We start from the raw sequence: 19,257 nt of genomic DNA, 5'->3' as shown, positions 1-19,257 counted from the left end.
ATTTTTGTCAGTTTGACCGCTTTCACACCACTTTCCTCTTAAAAAAAAGGGCTTTTTGTTTTTAGGTCCATTTGTTTACCTAACTTTATCTTTAAACCCAAGAATTTTTAGTTGTATTTTTAAACCCAACTTTCCTTTTGTTTTTATCTTTAAACTCAATTTCCTTATATAGGGGGACCCACATATGAGAGTATTATATTTTGGAATTGGGTTTAAAGATAAATACAAAAAGAAAGTTGGGTTTAAAGATACAACTAAAAATTCTTGGGTTTAAAGATAAAGCTAGGTAAACAAATGGACCTAAAAACAAAAAGCCCAAAAAAAAATCAAAACAAACGGGCCGTACTGAGCTGACGTCAAAAGGTCCCAAACAAAGTAAAGCCAGTCCAATAATTATTCCCGTCTTCTTCAAAAAACCCATCGCCGATCCACACGCAGTCTCAGTCTCAGTCTCAGTCTCCGATGTCGACGTACGCGATGACGACGACGACGACGAAGATGAAGTCGCCGCTTTTTTTCTACCTTCTCCTCCTCTTTCTTTTCACTCTCTCACCTAACCGAGGTCTGCTTCCAACTGCACCAGTAAAGGGAAAAGCTTAAAATTTTTAACCTTTTCAACTCACGAGGTTATTATTATTATTATTTTTTGCAGCTGATTGTAAGTTGGAGTTGGAATTAGGCTACTCAGTGTCCACAGTCATCGATTTCAACAAATACAGGCTCATCCCCGACAAAATCCACCCCTTTTCTCTCCTACCACGCCATCGATCGACTGATCTCCTCCTCCTCGATTCCACCGACTCCGTCTTCTACTCTCTCCCCATCCCAATCTCTCAGGGTAAAGATTGGTTCTTTGCTGTTCTTCTTAGTTTTATTTTAGGGTTTGTTTTTGCGCTTTAATACCCCAAAGTTCCTTCCTTTTTTAACTTTTATGATACCATCAACTTCTATTTTGACAGTTTGAAACCCCAAAGGCCTAACCGTGTTCCCAAATTCAAAAATCTGAAATTTGGGAAGGAAATTCTTTACTTGAATAAAATTGCTGTCAAATTTTTTTTTTTGCACTTTGGGGGTATCAAATTGTCAAACTTTGGGGATTAAAGCGCAAATGGACCTTTATTTATATATGTTCTGGGATGGTATTTGATGCAGAGAGTGAGGTGAGTGTTCTGGCTGGGAGAGGTGCTGCTGGGTTCTCTGATGGGGATAAGACGGCTGCCATGTTCAATAAGCCTCGTAGCTTTGCAATTGACGGGAAGGATAATGTTTATGTCGCGGATAAGATCAATCATGCCATTCGCAAGATTAGCACGTCTGGTAGCATAATTTTTACCTTCTTTTGTTATACTCCTGTTGTTATTTCTTTTCTTGATTCAGAGGTGACTTGAAACTGAGAGAATATGCCAAAACCAAACACATACTATAGTGGTTGGGAAAAGCCTTGATCTTGTTGTTCATTAGCAGCATGTTATTCTTTGATGCTATCTCATTTCATTTGTGTCTAATTATATGAGCATCCTTCTTAAAACAATTTTGCTCTATAAGAAGTCATGCATTATTGATGGCAACCGAGAATCTTGCTACTTATGTTAACAACAACAACAGAAATAACACAACAAAGCCTTTATTCATATTTTTGGGTTCACTGCATGAATTATTTCCTTCAGCTTTATTAAATACTAGGATTACCTCAGGGCCTCGTTTGGCTCCATTTAATGTCAATGTAATTGCATCACGTCTGCTAGCTGACACAACATATTCTTAACCTTCTCAATGAATTCTCCCTCATTTCCTCCTTATTGAACAATCTCTAATTGTTAATACATCTCTTGTGGGTAATATATGAAACAGCATGATAAGAAAACTAGAAGTATCACACTTCTATTGAGTGATGACTGCAGAAAGAAGGGAAGAAAGAAAGAAAAAGCCTTAAAAGAGCATGGGAATTTAAATGGACTTCTTCTTAACACTTTTGGTCTTTGATTCTAACCTCCTAGCAACTTGTAATCTATCTTTTCTCCTGCTTTTATCATTGTGATATATTTCCAAGAAATTTCTTGCTCTCGTTTTCCTAGGTGTCAATTTTATATCTTTGTGCATGCTTATTTGCATTCTGACTTGTTAGGATTATGATTTGTTAATGGGTTATCTTGTTAATCTTGTTTCTGATTCTTCTTTATATGTTGGTCTTGTTAGTGGGTTATCTTGTTGGTTTCATTTTTTATATTTCAAAATAGTAACCTTCTCGTCACATTTATTTACCTAGGTATGACTACCACAATTGCTGGAGGCTATTCACAGAAAATGGGCAATATTGACGGGCCTGCTCAAAACGCATCCTTCTCAAATGATTTTGACCTGGTTTATGTTCCCACAATATGTGCCTTGCTGATCTCTGATCGTGCAAATGGGTTGATTCGGCAATTGGATTTGAAGCCAGAAGATTGCGCACAGAGAACACAAGCAGGTATGCATATTTGAGATATTGTTATTGCTAAAGGATACAATCTAATGTTCATATAACCATCTCATATTTCTATAGAATTATCATTTATTCCTAATGCAAATTACTTGACTCATCAAATTCTATATTAGGGGCAGTGTTTTAAATATCGGCCGCCATGTCGGACATGGCGGCCGATATGGCGGAGGGGACATGTCGGAAAATATCGGGTATGTCGGGCGCCATTGCGGCCAAGAAATATCGGCCAAATTTCAGAAAAAGCGGTTTTAAGCTTATTGGGTCAAGTTTGAAAAACCCGACTCGGAAATCAGGTGTCTACAATTGGTTAGTGATCTTAACATCAATAAGTTATGTACTTTTTCATATGTTTAGACAATATAATTATCATGTATGTGAAGATTCTATTTATAATTTTATATCACCTTATCCGATATGGCAATCCGATATTTTTTTTCATGTCCCCGATATATCCCCGATTTCCGCTATCCGACATGAATTTTGGCCAACCGACATGAACCCGACATCCGACATTTAAAACATTGATTAGGGGTTTTTGTTTTTTAGCCCAAAGTTATATCCCCACTTGTTTATAAACCCATTCAGTTTCATAAATATTTATGCACCTAAGATATATCCTCCCACTTATTTTTAAACCCAATCCTTATAATGTAAGGTATTTATGCATAGTATTTCTCAAAATTCCCAAAATACCCATCCTTTAATCTGTAAATAGATCTACGAATCTCAAAACAAAGGAAATGACCCTTCTCTTGGCTTCATTCCCCAATTTCTTCCGACAATCCCTAACTTCCAAGGTTCTCCAACTCCTTGCAAGGATATTCGTCGGCACCCTCCATGGCTACTTTGAGTTTTTTCCCCTCTCCGGTTCTTTTTTCTGCCACCGCCGACGCCGCTAGACGCCATGGGCAAGGGCAGGTTGTTAGGAGTGACATAGTGGGGCAATTGATAGCGGCAATGCTGGTGGTGATATGGCGGCAGCATTTAGGAACACGGCTTACAAGAGGCTATCGTTAGAGGAGGCAGCGGTAGCTATGACGTTAGATACTGGCTTATGGGTCAGTCATCACTGGCACCGATGCAGTAGCCCATGAATGATGGGTTTTAAGGGCTGCCACCGAACTTGATAAATAATGTGTAGTTGCCTGCTGAGGCTTATGGTTGGGTTGTTGTAGGAGGAAGAGATCCTTATTAGAGCTTGTTGAGATTGTTCTTTAGGATTTTTTATCTTTTCTTCTTCTTCATTCATTTATCATTTTATGGGTTTTAGTTCTTTTTTTCCTTTTTTCTTTTTATTGTTAATCTGGAACATGTTTGCTAGTAACATTGGAGAAGTTTGTACAATTCTATAAATTCTTGGTTCTTTTATGATGATAAGAGTTTGTGATGGTATTACCGCAACAATTAAGTACCTTGGGAGCTATTGCAGTACTACAATTCTTCATAACTGACATAGTGTAGTACCTTATTTATACAATGTCTGATCAAAGTGTAGCATTTTATGCCAAAGAGTCACCTTATTTGGAAAGTGTAGCTCCTTACATAATTATATAGCTCTTTATAGCAGAAGTATAACTCTTTATTGCTAAAGTATAGCTCTTTATTGTTTCTGAAAATGCAGAAAATAAATTGAGTAATTTTTTTGATCAATGAAAATGGGTGATCATGTATATAGTTATTTATTCAATTCTAAATGCTTATACTTTATCAATAAACTGATATGATTTATTTTACCAAGTTTCAAAATTTTAAGAGACCATAAAGATAAAGAGCTATACTTTATCAATAAATAGCTATACTATGATCATAAAGAGCTGTACATTGGAATAAAGAGCTATACTTTCACAAAAAGGTGCTACACTTTAGTATAAAAAGCTATACTTTTCCAAAATTTAAAAAATTGAGAGTGAACCTCTCGTCGACATGAATAATCGATCGAACAACATATGGTATACATCATCACACGTTTACATTGCTCAGAAAAAATTAATTTTATTTATTTCACTAAGTTTCAGAATTTTCAGAGAACATAAAGAGCTATACTTTATCAATAAAGAGTTGTACTATGGTCATAAAGAACTATACGTTCACAAAAATGTGTTACACTTTAGTATAAAGAGCTATACTTTTTTGAAAACAGGGGAAAATTGAGAGTGGACCTCTTGTTGACAAGAATAATCAACCGAGCAACGCATTATGTACATCATCACATGTTTACATTGCTCAGAAAAAACTAATTTGATTTATTTCACCAAGTTTTAAAATTTTCAGAGTACATAAAAAGCTATATTTTATTGATAAAGGACTATACCATGGTCATAAAAAGCTATATTTTGGAATAAAGAGCTATACTTTCACATAAAGGTGTTACACTTCAGTATAAAGAGCTATAATTTTTCAAAAATTGGAAAATTGAGAGTGAACCTCTCGTCGACATGAATAATCGATCGAACAACACATACATCATCACACATTTACATTGCTAAAAAAACTGATTTTATTTATTTCACTAAGTTGTAGAATTTTCAAAGAATATAAAGAGCTATACTAATTTGTCAATAAAGAGCTATACTTTGGAATAAAGAGTTATACTTTCACAAAATGTGCTACATTTCAGTATAAAGAGCTATACTTTTTTAGAAACTAGAAAATTTGGAGTGGACATCTCGTCGACGTATACATCATCACATGTTTACATTGCTCAGAAAAATCTGATTTGATTTATATTCAGTGTCCAAAATCACCACTACCCAAAATCAACACAACATGAAACAATGAAGTACATAGATATGAAACAATCAAGTACACAGATCTGCGACAGTGGTCTTTTCTCCTTCGTCTGAAAGTTGAACTGTTTATCATTGACTTGAACCAAAATAAGAGCGAGAGAGGTGTGTGGAGCTAAAATAAGAGCGAGAGGGTGCGTTTATACAAACTAGAGAGATTTAGGACAATTATTTTTAGGATTTTGAGATTGATTTGGGGGTTTTGAAGTTTGAGAATCAATCTTAGGGCTCTACGGGAATCGCTCTATTTGGGAAAGTGAAACGGAGGAGAGAGAGAGGGAGAGACTAGTTGTATTTGGGGATGAGGGGTAGTTTAGGATTTTTTGATTTATTGGGTAATATAGTCTAAAGAATGAGTGTATTATGCATATTGGGTTTAAAAATAAGTGGGATGAGATACATTGGGTGTATTGATGTTTGGAAAAGTGGATGTGTTTTTAAATTAGTAGGGGTAAAACTTTGGGTTAAAAGAGAAAAACCCATATATATTAATGACATCATCAGGCTAGTATATGAAGAAATTCTTCAACAGTTTTATGATATTCAATAAATTTCTTGTACTTTTGATCGGAATTAATGAAAATTGTTTTTGGCGTAACTTGATCTACATCGGGTTGACATGTGATTGACTGATAGTTAGAAAGTATGAATGACTCGTACAAGAATATTCATTCAACTCCAGTAGGTATTTGTTAAGTATTGGGTATTGGGTTAATGGGCTGTTACCCGTTAACCTTAACCCTATTTGTATGGCTATATATATCTCTCTTGTTATTCTCAATAAACAACAATTAGGGTTTTCTCAATTTTCTACACGGTATCAGAGTATGAAATCCTAGCCGCCACAAATCCTCATTCAAAAACCCTAGTCGCCGTCGCCTCTTGGTTAGTGATCTTAACATCAATAAGTTATGTACTTTTTCATATGTTTAGACAATATAATTATCATGTATGTGAAGATTCTATTTATGATATTATATCAACCTATCCGATATGGCAATCCGATATTTTTTTTCATGTCCCCGATATATCCCCGATTTCCGCTATCCGACATGAATTTTGGCCAACCGACATGAACCCGACATCCGACATTTAAAACATTGATTAGGGGTTTTTGTTTTTTAGCCCAAAGTTATATCCCCACTTGTTTATAAACCCATTCAGTTTCATAAATATTTATGCACCTAAGATATATCCTCCCACTTATTTTTAAACCCAATCCTTATAATGTAAGGTATTTATGCATAGTATTTCTCAAAATTCCCAAAATACCCATCCTTTAATCTGTAAATAGATCTACGAATCTCAAAACAAAGGAAATGACCCTTCTCTTGGCTTCATTCCCCAATTTCTTCCGACAATCCCTAACTTCCAAGGTTCTCCAACTCCTTGCAAGGATATTCGTCGGCACCCTCCATGGCTACTTTGAGTTTTTTCCCCTCTCCGGTTCTTTTTTCTGCCACCGCCGACGCCGCTAGACGCCATGGGCAAGGGCAGGTTGTTAGGAGTGACATAGTGGGGCAATTGATAGCGGCAATGCTGGTGGTGATATGGTGGCGGCAGCATTTAGGAACACGGCTTACAAGAGGCTATCGTTAGAGGAGGCAGCGGTAGCTATGACGTTAGATACTGGCTTATGGGTCAGTCATCACTGGCACCGATGCAGTAGCCCATGAATGATGGGTTTTAAGGGCTGCCACCGAACTTGATAAATAATGTGTAGTTGCCTGCTGAGGCTTATGGTTGGGTTGTTGTAGGAGGAAGAGATCCTTATTAGAGCTTGTTGAGATTGTTCTTTAGGATTTTTTATCTTTTCTTCTTCTTCATTCATTTATCATTTTATGGGTTTTAGTTCTTTTTTTCCTTTTTTCTTTTTATTGTTAATCTGGAACATGTTTGCTAGTAACATTGGAGAAGTTTGTACAATTCTATAAATTCTTGGTTCTTTTATGATGATAAGAGTTTGTGATGGTATTACCGCAACAATTAAGTACCTTGGGAGCTATTGCAGTACTACAATTCTTCATAACTGACATAGTGTAGTACCTTATTTATACAATGTCTGATCAAAGTGTAGCATTTTATGCCAAAGAGTCACCTTATTTGGAAAGTGTAGCTCCTTACATAATTATATAGCTCTTTATAGCAGAAGTATAACTCTTTATTGCTAAAGTATAGCTCTTTATTGTTTCTGAAAATGCAGAAAATAAATTGAGTAATTTTTTTGATCAATGAAAATGGGTGATCATGTATATAGTTATTTATTCAATTCTAAATGCTTATACTTTATCAATAAACTGATATGATTTATTTTACCAAGTTTCAAAATTTTAAGAGACCATAAAGATAAAGAGCTATACTTTATCAATAAATAGCTATACTATGATCATAAAGAGCTGTACATTGGAATAAAGAGCTATACTTTCACAAAAAGGTGCTACACTTTAGTATAAAAAGCTATACTTTTCCAAAATTTAAAAAATTGAGAGTGAACCTCTCGTCGACATGAATAATCGATCGAACAACATATGGTATACATCATCACACGTTTACATTGCTCAGAAAAAATTAATTTTATTTATTTCACTAAGTTTCAGAATTTTCAGAGAACATAAAGAGCTATACTTTATCAATAAAGAGTTGTACTATGGTCATAAAGAACTATACGTTCACAAAAATGTGTTACACTTTAGTATAAAGAGCTATACTTTTTTGAAAACAGGGGAAAATTGAGAGTGGACCTCTTGTTGACAAGAATAATCAACCGAGCAACGCATTATGTACATCATCACATGTTTACATTGCTCAGAAAAAACTAATTTGATTTATTTCACCAAGTTTTAAAATTTTCAGAGTACATAAAAAGCTATATTTTATTGATAAAGGACTATACCATGGTCATAAAAAGCTATATTTTGGAATAAAGAGCTATACTTTCACATAAAGGTGTTACACTTCAGTATAAAGAGCTATAATTTTTCAAAAATTGGAAAATTGAGAGTGAACCTCTCGTCGACATGAATAATCGATCGAACAACACATACATCATCACACATTTACATTGCTAAAAAAACTGATTTTATTTATTTCACTAAGTTGTAGAATTTTCAAAGAATATAAAGAGCTATACTAATTTGTCAATAAAGAGCTATACTTTGGAATAAAGAGTTATACTTTCACAAAATGTGCTACATTTCAGTATAAAGAGCTATACTTTTTTAGAAACTAGAAAATTTGGAGTGGACATCTCGTCGACGTATACATCATCACATGTTTACATTGCTCAGAAAAATCTGATTTGATTTATATTCAGTGTCCAAAATCACCACTACCCAAAATCAACACAACATGAAACAATGAAGTACATAGATATGAAACAATCAAGTACACAGATCTGCGACAGTGGTCTTTTCTCCTTCGTCTGAAAGTTGAACTGTTTATCATTGACTTGAACCAAAATAAGAGCGAGAGAGGTGTGTGGAGCTAAAATAAGAGCGAGAGGGTGCGTTTATACAAACTAGAGAGATTTAGGACAATTATTTTTAGGATTTTGAGATTGATTTGGGGGTTTTGAAGTTTGAGAATCAATCTTAGGGCTCTACGGGAATCGCTCTATTTGGGAAAGTGAAACGGAGGAGAGAGAGAGGGAGAGACTAGTTGTATTTGGGGATGAGGGGTAGTTTAGGATTTTTTGATTTATTGGGTAATATAGTCTAAAGAATGAGTGTATTATGCATATTGGGTTTAAAAATAAGTGGGATGAGATACATTGGGTGTATTGATGTTTGGAAAAGTGGATGTGTTTTTAAATTAGTAGGGGTAAAACTTTGGGTTAAAAGAGAAAAACCCATATATATTAATGACATCATCAGGCTAGTATATGAAGAAATTCTTCAACAGTTTTATGATATTCAATAAATTTCTTGTACTTTTGATCGGAATTAATGAAAATTGTTTTTGGCGTAACTTGATCTACATCGGGTTGACATGTGATTGACTGATAGTTAGAAAGTATGAATGACTCGTACAAGAATATTCATTCAACTCCAGTAGGTATTTGTTAAGTATTGGGTATTGGGTTAATGGGCTGTTACCCGTTAACCTTAACCCTATTTGTATGGCTATATATATCTCTCTTGTTATTCTCAATAAACAACAATTAGGGTTTTCTCAATTTTCTACACGGTATCAGAGTATGAAATCCTAGCCGCCACAAATCCTCATTCAAAAACCCTCAGATGCTGCTGCTACAATACCGCCGCCGTCGTTATAGTACCACCGTCGTCGCTATAGTACCACCATCGTCGCTACAGTACTGCTGCTACAGTATCACGTTGCTGCTGCTACAGTGTCGTCGCCGCTACAGTTCCGCTGCTGCAGTGCCCCCTATAGCGTGTTGCTTATTCCCTCGACATCTCAGTCTTCGAACTGATGAGAGGACAATTATATCCCTCGACATTTCAGTCATAGAACTGATGAGAGGAAGAGTGTCTATCTCACGTTGTTGAGATATTTCACTTTTATTCTTGTTTCCTTCGAGAAACAAGAATATAGAAATTGAGCCTTAGTGTAAACAAAAGCCAGGGCTCTCTCCCTCAGGTGATCTCGCCTACACAGCGTGAGGGCATGACTATCTACCACTCTGCCTCTAATCCTGTTCCTGATCTGCTCTTAGTTTATGTTTCAAGAACGAATCTCTACTACTAATCTGTCTATTTGACTACTATTTGTCTCCTATTGTTGCTTAAAAATAAAAATGACTACTACTTCGATGTCGGATATCTCCTCCTCCTCTACTACTCCGTCTATTGTTGCTGGTGAGACCTCTGCGCCCAAGGTAGTCTTGGGGACTACTATTAAATTGAATGGTGTAAACTATCTGTTTTGGGCACAAGCTTTACGCATCTTCATTGGCGCTCAGAGCAAACTACCACATCTTCTTGCATCTTCACCACCAACCTCAGATCCCACCTATAATTCATGGCTCTCATCTGATTATTGTGTTATGACTTGGCTTCTCAACAGTATGGAAGCACAGATCAGTAGCATCGTTATGTTTTTAACCACTGCGAAGGAGATGTGGGACAACCTAAAGATTATGTACGGGAACGAGAAGAATGTTTCCCGTGTATTTAAAATTTATGAGCGACTGTTTGCGCTCAAACAGGGAGATAAGTCAGTTCCGGAGTTCTTTGATGAATTGAAAGGATTGATAGGCGAACTAGAGATGCATCAGCCTGCAGTAGCTGATGCAGCGACGCTATTAGGGTATCGTCGTGATCTGACAGTATTCAAAATTCTTTCTGGGTTGAACCCTAATTTACAGTCCCAGGTGAGGGGACAGATATTGGGTGGAGATACAATTTCCTCACTGACTGTTACATTCTCCAGAGTCATGCAAGTCTCTACTGGTGTTACTTCTGATACTACTACACCATCTCCACCTACGATGGAACAGTCTGTCATGTTCTCTAATCAAGGCAAAGGCCGCGGTCGTGGTCGTGGTCGTGGCCGTGATTCAGGGGGAGGACGTGGCTCCTTAGGTGGGAGGCAAGGTGAATCTGATAAGGGCTCACGACAGTGTGGTCATTGTGGGAGAACCAATCATATTTCTGAGAAGTGCTGAGAGAAGTTTGGTCGTCCTCAGTGGGTCTAGGTAGCTGATACAGAGTCGACTAACTCATTTATTTCTGCTACTACTTCTGGTGGTCCAGCTGTTACTGCTTCTACTGTTCAGATTTCTCAGGCAAATTATGAAAGGATGCACCAACTAGATGTGAAGAATGTTTTCCTTTATGGTGATTTGGTCGAGGAGGTTTATATGGAGCAACCTCCTGGGTATGTTGCTCAGGGGGAAAATATTATCTGCAGGCTGAGAAAGGTCATCTATGGGTTAAAGCAGAGTCCTCGAGCTTGGTTTGATAAGTTCAGCAAGGTTATTTCTAATGTTGGTTTCCAACGTTGTCAGTCTGATCACTCTGTCTTTCTTCGACGCACAACAACTGGTGTGGTTATTTTAGCCGTATATGTTGATGATATTCTACTGACTGAGAGTGACTCTATTGCCTTAACTGATACTAAGGAGTATCTAAACCGTCATTTTATCACAAGGACATGGAAAAGCCAAAGTATTTTCTTGGGATTGAAGTTGCATATAAAAAACATGACCTGTTGTTGTCCCAAAGGAAGTATGTGCTAGATTTACTAGAAGAAGCAGGTCTCTTGGAATGCAAACCTGCAAGCACTCCAATGGAGGCAAATGTTGATTTGTGGCGTGATGATACCTCTCTCGTAGATGATGTTGAACGATATAGGAGACTAATTGGGAAGCTAATATATTTGACAGTTATCAGACCTGATATTACTTTTGCAGTAAGGAGACTAATTGGGAAGCTAATATATTTGACAGTTATCAGACCTGATATTACTTTTGCAGTAGGTGTACTGAGCAGGTTTATGCACAAACCTAGAGAGTACTTTTGCAGTAGGTGTACTGAGCAGGTTTATGCACAAACCTAGAGAGGTTCATTGGACAGCAGCTCTCAAGATTTTGGCATATGTCAAGAGTTATCCTGACAAGGGATTGTTATATAAGAAGCATGAGCATACTCACATTTTGGCTTTCTTTGATGCTGGCTACGCAGGAGACATGGGAGATCGGAAGTTAACCTCAGGATTTTGTACTTTTGTTGGAGGTAATCTTGTGACTTGGAGAAGCAAGAAACAAGATGTAGTATCACGATCTAGTGCAGAGGCCGAATATAGAGCAATGACTCACACTGCTTGTGAGATGGTGTGGCTAAGAAAGTTTATGACAGAGCTTGGTTTTGTTCAGCCTGGACCCATGCCAATGCATTGTGACAACCAGTCTGTCATTTATATTGCACAGAATCCTGTGTTTCATGAGAGGACAAAACATATTAAAGTTGACTGTAATTTTGTCAGAGATGCTTGGGAGAAGAAGATAGTATCTCTCATATTCACTCCGTCCTCACAACAACTTGCTGATATTCTTACCAATGCTACTTCTTCAAAGGTGTTCTCTACTATATGTGACAAGCTGGTCATGGTAGATATCTATGCTCCAGCTTGAGGGGGAGTGTTAAGTTAATTATTGGGTATTGGGTTAATAGACTGTTACCCGTTAACATTAACCCTATTTGTATGGCTATATATATCTCTCTTGTTATTCTCAATAAACAATCTGTTACCCGTTAACATTAACCCTATTTGTATGGCTATATATATCTCTCTTGTTATTCTCAATAAACAACAATTAGGGTTTTCTCTGTATGGCTATATATATCTCTCTTGTTATTCTCAATAAACAACAATTAGGGTTTTCTCAATTCTCTACAGTATTAACATATATTGATAGTTAGATTAAGAACTGCTATATCGAATATGGGTTTGTGTACAATATCACCTCACCTTGGACTTCAATGTTTTCTGCATCCATAATGACTACTATATGTGTCATATATCAAGCAAGTTCTGTCATTGTTACCCTATGGCGTCAAAGTCATTACTTGACCATTGTTTTTACATAACAAAGGAAACCTATCACAACATTTGGTTTAATTTCAGGTCTGGGAGTAGCACCTGTGTCCGTCATTGCAGTTCTTTGCCTCTTATTTGGCTTGGTTTTTGGATTTGCAGTTCGGCCATTTTTTGCCACACGTGTAAGTGACTTGAATTATCTCAAGGGTTAATTGCACATATACTCCCTATTTTTGAACTTACTGCCCCTTTTGTTTCATTGTTGCGCCTATGCTGCTTTTGTTTCATTGTTGCACCTAGGGACAATATCTGCCAAAATTTCACCCAGGGTACAATAAGAAAAAATTTAACCCAGGGGATCTATCTACAACAATGAAAATATAGGGGGTCTACCATCTATGTGCAATTAACCCTTATCAGAAATGTGTTATATCGCTGTCATGAACGCTTATATCATTATTATCTCATCTTTGTAGACAGCACATCTTCAGCAACCACTTTATCCACAAGACATGGAAGCACTACCGGATCAATCTGGGGCGAGTAGTTCCGACAGCCAGCTCCGCCGTAAAAAGCGCGACTGCTAATTCCCCAATCTATCATCTAACGTGTCGGCTTGTTAACTTAGGTTATTGCTATTTATCTGTAGTTCTTAGAAATATTATGCCAGAAAGGCGAGTTCGGCGTTGTAGTGTGAAAACTCCCCTGAAGGAACCCGTTTCCTTACTCGATTCAGATTTAGTCAGTGACTGTGATGATATGCCAAAGCTGCAGAGTTTTGGTGATCATTTACAGGATTTGATCAGCTTTGATGAAGGAACCGGTGTTTTGGAGGTGAAGAGAACTTCTGAGCAGCAATTTGAGACTGTAGATGCTTCTGAAGGCAGCTTCTGCAAGATAGATGATATGATAAATGCCAACTTATCAGGCTTCAGCATAATAGCGGGCTCCAAAGACCACAGCTCTGGTTTGGTTCTGAGGAGGCCTATGAGAGATAATAGACCGTGAATTCACCTCATTTGTCACTCTTGTATAAATCTAGGTGATGTTGCTTGTTTGTGTCAGCTAATGTTGCAAGTACTCGAAACTACTGTTTTCTATGTAACCTTGCTAGTTTGCTCCTTCAAACAGATGGGTTGAAAATTAAATGGTTTATATTCACATTGCTTTGGGTCTTTTACAGTTAACTGGAATGCCGTGAAGGTACCTGAGTAGGAAAATTTTCTCGTCTCTTCAACATGAAAGAATGAGCAGACTAACATATCCAAATGCAGTGTCCCATTTTCCTCATTCAAATGATTTCCATTTCTCTTGCTCTACAATGACTGTCATAACTAGAGGTTGTACGCTTACCGCATAATGATAATTAATATTCATATTTGGCACATTTTAATAATCTATTCCGCTTGCATTCACGTTTAAGAAACGTGTTACATTTTCAGCGAAATAGCGCATACCTCATAGCATACCTCATAGTTTCGAGTTTCGCTCACTTAGCACTTATTTACCTCTCTTGTTTTTCGTAGCGTTTATATATCTTTAAGTTGTTTAAAATTAATAAGTTAGTATTCTTTATCATGTAAACATAAATATTTTCACTCGATTTTTTCTCTATGATATTTACATGCTAATTATAAAGTTTTCTAACTATTAATATTTTTTGAATTTATCATTAAACCAATCCTAACTCTTTAAAATAGAACTATTAAGTTTAAAATAGAAATTTGATATGTCAATTGTATATTTAACAAAATTTAATACTTAAAAAGCTCTGTACTTAGCCCATGAGTATCACAAAGGAACAATTAAATAAGAACTTTCACATTTGTATGATTAGGATCACTAACATGCCAATTTTAAATAACTTAAAATATATAGATGCTACCAAAAACAAGTTAAAGTATATAAATGCTAAGTAAGCGAAACTATAGGGTACTGAGCGCTATTTAACCCACTCTATCACTGTAAAAGAAGTTGTAGTTTCAAGGATGACTATACATCTATGGGTCAAATGACGGGAAAACTATGAATCTACACAGTTTCAACATCAATTATAATTTTGCCAAAAGGCTTCTAAAAGGTTTGTATAAAACAAAACTTTTAGCAAGGAGAAACAGTGCCCAGTCACGCAAATATGCATATCTGAACAAAAAAATTGATAATTAATGAGTAAGCATATTAAACTTAAATTTCTTCTCATTAACTATAGAGAGCGTTTGGCAACCGGGACGTTTTTAACGTTTCTTTTTTTTTAAAACAATGAAACGCGTTTGGTGAACATGCTGTTTTTTTTGACCTGATCCTTTATAAAACCCAAAAAAATAAACGTTTTTCTTAAAACACCAAAAATATGTTTTGAGATCTCGTTTTTTTTTTCACCTAAGCCCCACCGCCGCTATATAAATGGTCAAACTAGTTTGACCAATAACTTTCAAAATGTTGTTTTCAAAACACTTTTGAAAAAAAAAACACCATGGCATGGTGTTTTTCTACAAAAACACAATAAGAAAATCACCTTGATTACCAAACACACCTGATTGTTGTTTCTTTCATTGCTAGCTTTCCCTCCATTCTATGAACAGAAAAATAACCAAAAATGTATAAGGAAAAGATTACCAAAGTCGATAAACAACTATTCGACACAACTAGGCGAAAATGTATACATATAATCCTCTAGAATCCATTGCTGTAACCATTATAATGCACCCGGGATCGAACACCATACTGATTATAAACAGGTTCCCCATAGTCTACTGCCTTTATCTCAACTGCCCTTCTTTTACTATTCAACTCTTGAACTGCCCCAAAAACTATCTCATTTGTATTCTCAAGGCTCTGCTCATAGTAAGTCTGAGGACCCAGAGACTGCTGCCTGTGCTGCTGCAAATACTGCTGTTTTAAATATGGTCTTCCCTGTTTTAAATAATGATTATTCTCCAAATCCTTCGACACAAAAGCATAATTCTTTTTAGAAGCAGGATTACGAGTTTCCATTTGAGGAGGCGGCTCATCTTCGTGTGGGATTTCAAAGCTCTCTTGCATAGGCCATGAGTGTACTCGCCCTTGATGATGATAATATGCTTGGTGTTGATTTTGCTTTGGTTTCTTTCTGAAAAGTGAGAATGTGGAGTTAAAGATACCACCGATGAGCTTGCTAATGGAAAACCCTTCTTCTTGATTCTCTTGCTCGTTTTCGGTTGGGATTAGTGGTGGCCTGAGTGATAATTTCATCGATTTTTGGTAGTATGGAGGTATGTTAGCTTTCAATGAAGGGGTTAAACTTTCCTGCATGATAAATTTATTAAGGCTTAGTGTAGATCAAATTGAAGGTAAACTTTTAGGGTTTTTTGGCTACTACCCATCAAATATCCAATATTTATTAAATTACCCCCAAATCTTAAATTTTTTATCTTTGTACCCCAAAAACCAAACAATGTTAAGTATTAAACAGTTGAAGGCGAGAGTTACTATTCTAACCCTCCCCCTGTTAGACTTACCTGATCAAAATCCCTGCTGTAGATATCGTGAAGTTTAAGGTTTGGGGTAGAAAAATCAAACTTGTAGGATTTGGGGGGCAATTTAATAAACATATCATGATTTGAGGGGTAATTTATTTAATAAATATTGATGATTTGGGAGTATGTAACGAAAAAGACTCAAAATTTAAAGCAAGAGATAAGTGTGACTTTCATGTCTAAACAATAGGAAAGTGAAGAGAAAGATAAAACATGAACAACTTTTGTTGGGTATCAAAGAATCAAGACAGCTCAAGGATCCTATCTTCGCTTCTTCACTCAAGTACGGAAGTAAAAGGAGAAAGGCAACATCTCAAAACAAGTGAAATTAAAATCTGAAAATTAAAAGGTGTGCGTTGAGAGAAAGTTTAAACATGATTCCTCTGGTTTAGTAGTTGCATTTTGAGATTATGGAAGCCAGCTAGAGGGGAGGTATTAATAAGTCCAGTTGATAACCTCTCAACATTTGTAACACGAAAAAGAAATACACTAAACTAATATAATAAGCTTACATCTTCTGTAGAGACCATTCCTCCAACTCTATGTTGCAGCAAGGCAAGCATGTATCCGCAGAAAACAGCAGCAAGGAGCACAGAAATTCCTGCAATTATAATTTAGGAACAAAATTTACTGTAATTCCTGAAAACAATCGAAGGCACTATCCACAGACACAATTAATTTAGCAAAGGTAATAGTTTATAGCAGAGTACTAATTAGATATCAAATTACCTACTGGAAAGTCAGACCCATATTGGTAAGCACAGTCATCAAAGTGGAGCTGGATCTCTCGGATGGCCTGATTCCCTCGATCCACCACCAAAAGAGAACAGCTGCTCGCAATATAAACCACTTCAAAATCATTAGAAAATTTCGCCTCTTCACTTGGCCCATCAATATGCCCTCCTCTATTCCACTTCCCTCCGGCAATTGTTGAAACTCCTACATAAGAAAGTCGATTATAGATCGGACTTTGATTTTGCAAATATATCTGCATTTGTTGCTTGCAGTGTTATTACTTTGTTCTCTCCCCATTCATCAATGCATCTGCTAACAAATTACTTGTATACTAACTGGAGTTTTTGAGCTCTATGGACATACTATTGCAATAAATTACTCGAGTAATACCTTAAATATCAATATCAACTCCCCCGCCAATGGTTGTAAACTGATCACATATGAGTTATTTAGGTAGGATGTGACACAAAACTTTCATTGTCAGAAATTGCACATCGTACATGTCTATTACAAGTAAGCTATTAGGACCCCCTAAAAACAAGATATGCTAATTTTATTTTGTGCAGAAAATCAATCCAAAAAAGTTCTTTTTCAATATTGAATACTCAATTTACCTGTGTCACTGATTTTCCTGATGGCCATGTTAGAGGTGTCAGCGATATAAATGTTTCCACTGTTATCAACTGTAAACCCCTTTGGATGGTTCATTCTTGCTTCTCGTGGTCTCCCATCAACATGGCCAGTGTATCCTGCTGCAGGCCTGCTATCTGCATTGTTTTTCAGAAGACACCAACCAATTATCAATACAGAAATCAGAAAAATGAGATGAATTTTTTTTCAAATATTACAAACTTTAAACACAAGGTCCATACTAACAAAGAGTTAAATGGGATGAAGTTAAACGGAGGCAGCAAGTTAAATTTGATGTTTTTTAACATCATTATCGGTCAGTTCTCTTTGTTGAAATGCCTTCTGCACTGTATGTGGTTTACAAACAGTAAAGAAATTCCTATAACAGGTCACTGAGTTACAAAGCAAATCCAGAATTACAAACTGCTGAGTAAACCAATTCAAAAATAAAATCCTAACTGCTGAATAAACCAGTTCAAAAATAAAATCCCAAACACTTATGCAATTAGAGACAGAAGTACAACATATAATAGAGTCTCACACGTAAGAGCTAAATGCCAAAACTTCGCTGGCTCAGTACTTATACTGGAGGGAAAAGAAAGTTAAAAAGAACAAGATTTATATGAGCGGTATCACAAACCGCCCAAGTTGGGTAATCAGTATATTGACAAATCTTCAAATACTTCAGGAGCATTATTGCATCTAAGTGAGAAATAAGACAAACAACAAGAAACATAACAGAAAACCAACTCACATCTTGACAGTGGCATTGACATCCTATACATGTTGCTATTCACTGAATCAAGAACCAGCAGCTCCCCGCTCGGAGCCACCTCGACGGAGAATGGCTCAATTCCAAGCTTACTCCCATCAAAAACAGTCTCTACACTGTAACCACTTTCAAATTTCATCTTTGGCCGGCCACTAATTACTGAAATTTTAGGGGAGGAAAAGAACAAATCAAACAAAATCAAATCATAACCCTCCAACAAAATTAGACCCAGCAATGAAAAAAAAGGGGAGCTTTTACCTGTCTTTGGAGTTGGAGTGATTGACCAAATTCTCTTCAGGAGATGAGATAGTGCACTTGAAAATAACCCACTTACAATTTCTACCGAAATTAATGAGAATAAGATGGAAATGTTAGCCTAAAGCTAGAAAATCAAGAAAAAAAATCAGAAAGCTTAGAAACCCACTTGCTGGAGAAGCAGCTGAAGCTGAAGAAAACCCATCAAGAAAAATCAACAGCAAGAAAAGAGCAGCAACCCCTTTTCTCTCCACCATTGCTAGCTAACCTCAAAAGGCCTTGAGACTGTAATTTTGAGAAATGCGGGAATGAGAGAGGTTTAGAATGAAGAGGGAAGAAAAACCATTTCAGCTGTGTCGCAAAGATGAAATCTTTTGAAGAGAAAAGGGGAAAAGAAAGAGACAAGATAAATATTGTGCCGTGCTCAAGATACAGCCCCTATAAGAAATGTAATGCAATGGAGATTATTTCACTAATTTAATGCAAAGCATTTCCTTTTGAAAATATAAGCAATGGACACAAGACAAGGGTTCAGATCCTTTGGTGGGAAAAAAGTAGATGCATTTGCACTTTCCTCATTCT

General features: G+C 36.4%; 2 protein-coding genes across 5 annotated transcripts; one reads left to right on the top strand and one right to left on the bottom strand.

Annotated features, from left to right (window-relative positions):
* Positions 395 to 13,933, top strand: LOC109849640. Of its 2 annotated transcripts, none has more exons than XM_020419500.1 (6): positions 395 to 562; positions 653 to 838; positions 1,153 to 1,317; positions 2,267 to 2,467; positions 12,856 to 12,950; positions 13,249 to 13,933. In XM_020419500.1, exons 1-6 carry the CDS (start codon positions 463 to 465, stop codon positions 13,774 to 13,776), a joined length of 1,275 nt encoding a protein of 424 aa, XP_020275089.1. In that variant the 5' UTR covers positions 395 to 462; the 3' UTR covers positions 13,777 to 13,933. The 2 variants fall into 2 exon arrangements, with proteins under 2 accessions (XP_020275089.1, XP_020275098.1); XM_020419509.1 differs by having other exon boundaries at positions 397 to 562; positions 13,245 to 13,487.
* LOC109849616 lies at positions 15,285 to 19,242 on the bottom strand. 3 transcript variants are annotated; one of them, XM_020419482.1, is made up of 7 exons: positions 18,845 to 19,242; positions 18,679 to 18,759; positions 18,403 to 18,579; positions 17,633 to 17,785; positions 17,017 to 17,222; positions 16,796 to 16,884; positions 15,285 to 15,877 (listed from the first exon to the last, which is right to left on the bottom strand). In XM_020419482.1, exons 1-7 carry the CDS (start codon positions 18,930 to 18,932, stop codon positions 15,442 to 15,444), a joined length of 1,230 nt encoding a protein of 409 aa, XP_020275071.1. In that variant the 5' UTR covers positions 18,933 to 19,242; the 3' UTR covers positions 15,285 to 15,441. The 3 variants fall into 3 exon arrangements, with proteins under 3 accessions (XP_020275071.1, XP_020275065.1, XP_020275077.1); XM_020419476.1 differs by having other exon boundaries at positions 15,285 to 16,053; positions 17,013 to 17,222; positions 18,845 to 19,238; XM_020419488.1 differs by having other exon boundaries at positions 15,665 to 15,877; positions 17,013 to 17,222; positions 18,845 to 19,241.

Source organism: Asparagus officinalis, chromosome 1, assembly GCF_001876935.1.
Source record: "Asparagus officinalis chromosome 1, Aspof.V1, whole genome shotgun sequence".
In the NCBI taxonomy this organism is placed as follows: Eukaryota; Viridiplantae; Streptophyta; class Magnoliopsida; order Asparagales; family Asparagaceae; genus Asparagus; species Asparagus officinalis.
Note: the sequence above shows the minus strand (reverse complement) of the source record. Positions and strands in the feature narration are given on the sequence as shown.

Coding starts and splice junctions, on each gene's coding strand:
- LOC109849640 (XM_020419500.1), top strand. CDS start 463: ATGTCGACGTACGCGATGACGACGACGACGACGAAGATGAAGTCGCCG. Junction 563..652: donor CACTCTCTCACCTAACCGAG/GTCTGCTTCCAA, acceptor TATTTTTTGCAG/CTGATTGTAAGTTGGAGTTG. Junction 839..1,152: donor CCCCATCCCAATCTCTCAGG/GTAAAGATTGGT, acceptor TATTTGATGCAG/AGAGTGAGGTGAGTGTTCTG.
- LOC109849616 (XM_020419476.1), bottom strand. CDS start 18,932: ATGGTGGAGAGAAAAGGGGTTGCTGCTCTTTTCTTGCTGTTGATTTTT. Junction 18,580..18,678: donor CACTCCAACTCCAAAGACAG/GTAAAAGCTCCC, acceptor CTAAAATTTCAG/TAATTAGTGGCCGGCCAAAG. Junction 16,885..17,012: donor TGGGTCTGACTTTCCAGTAG/GTAATTTGATAT, acceptor TTATAATTGCAG/GAATTTCTGTGCTCCTTGCT.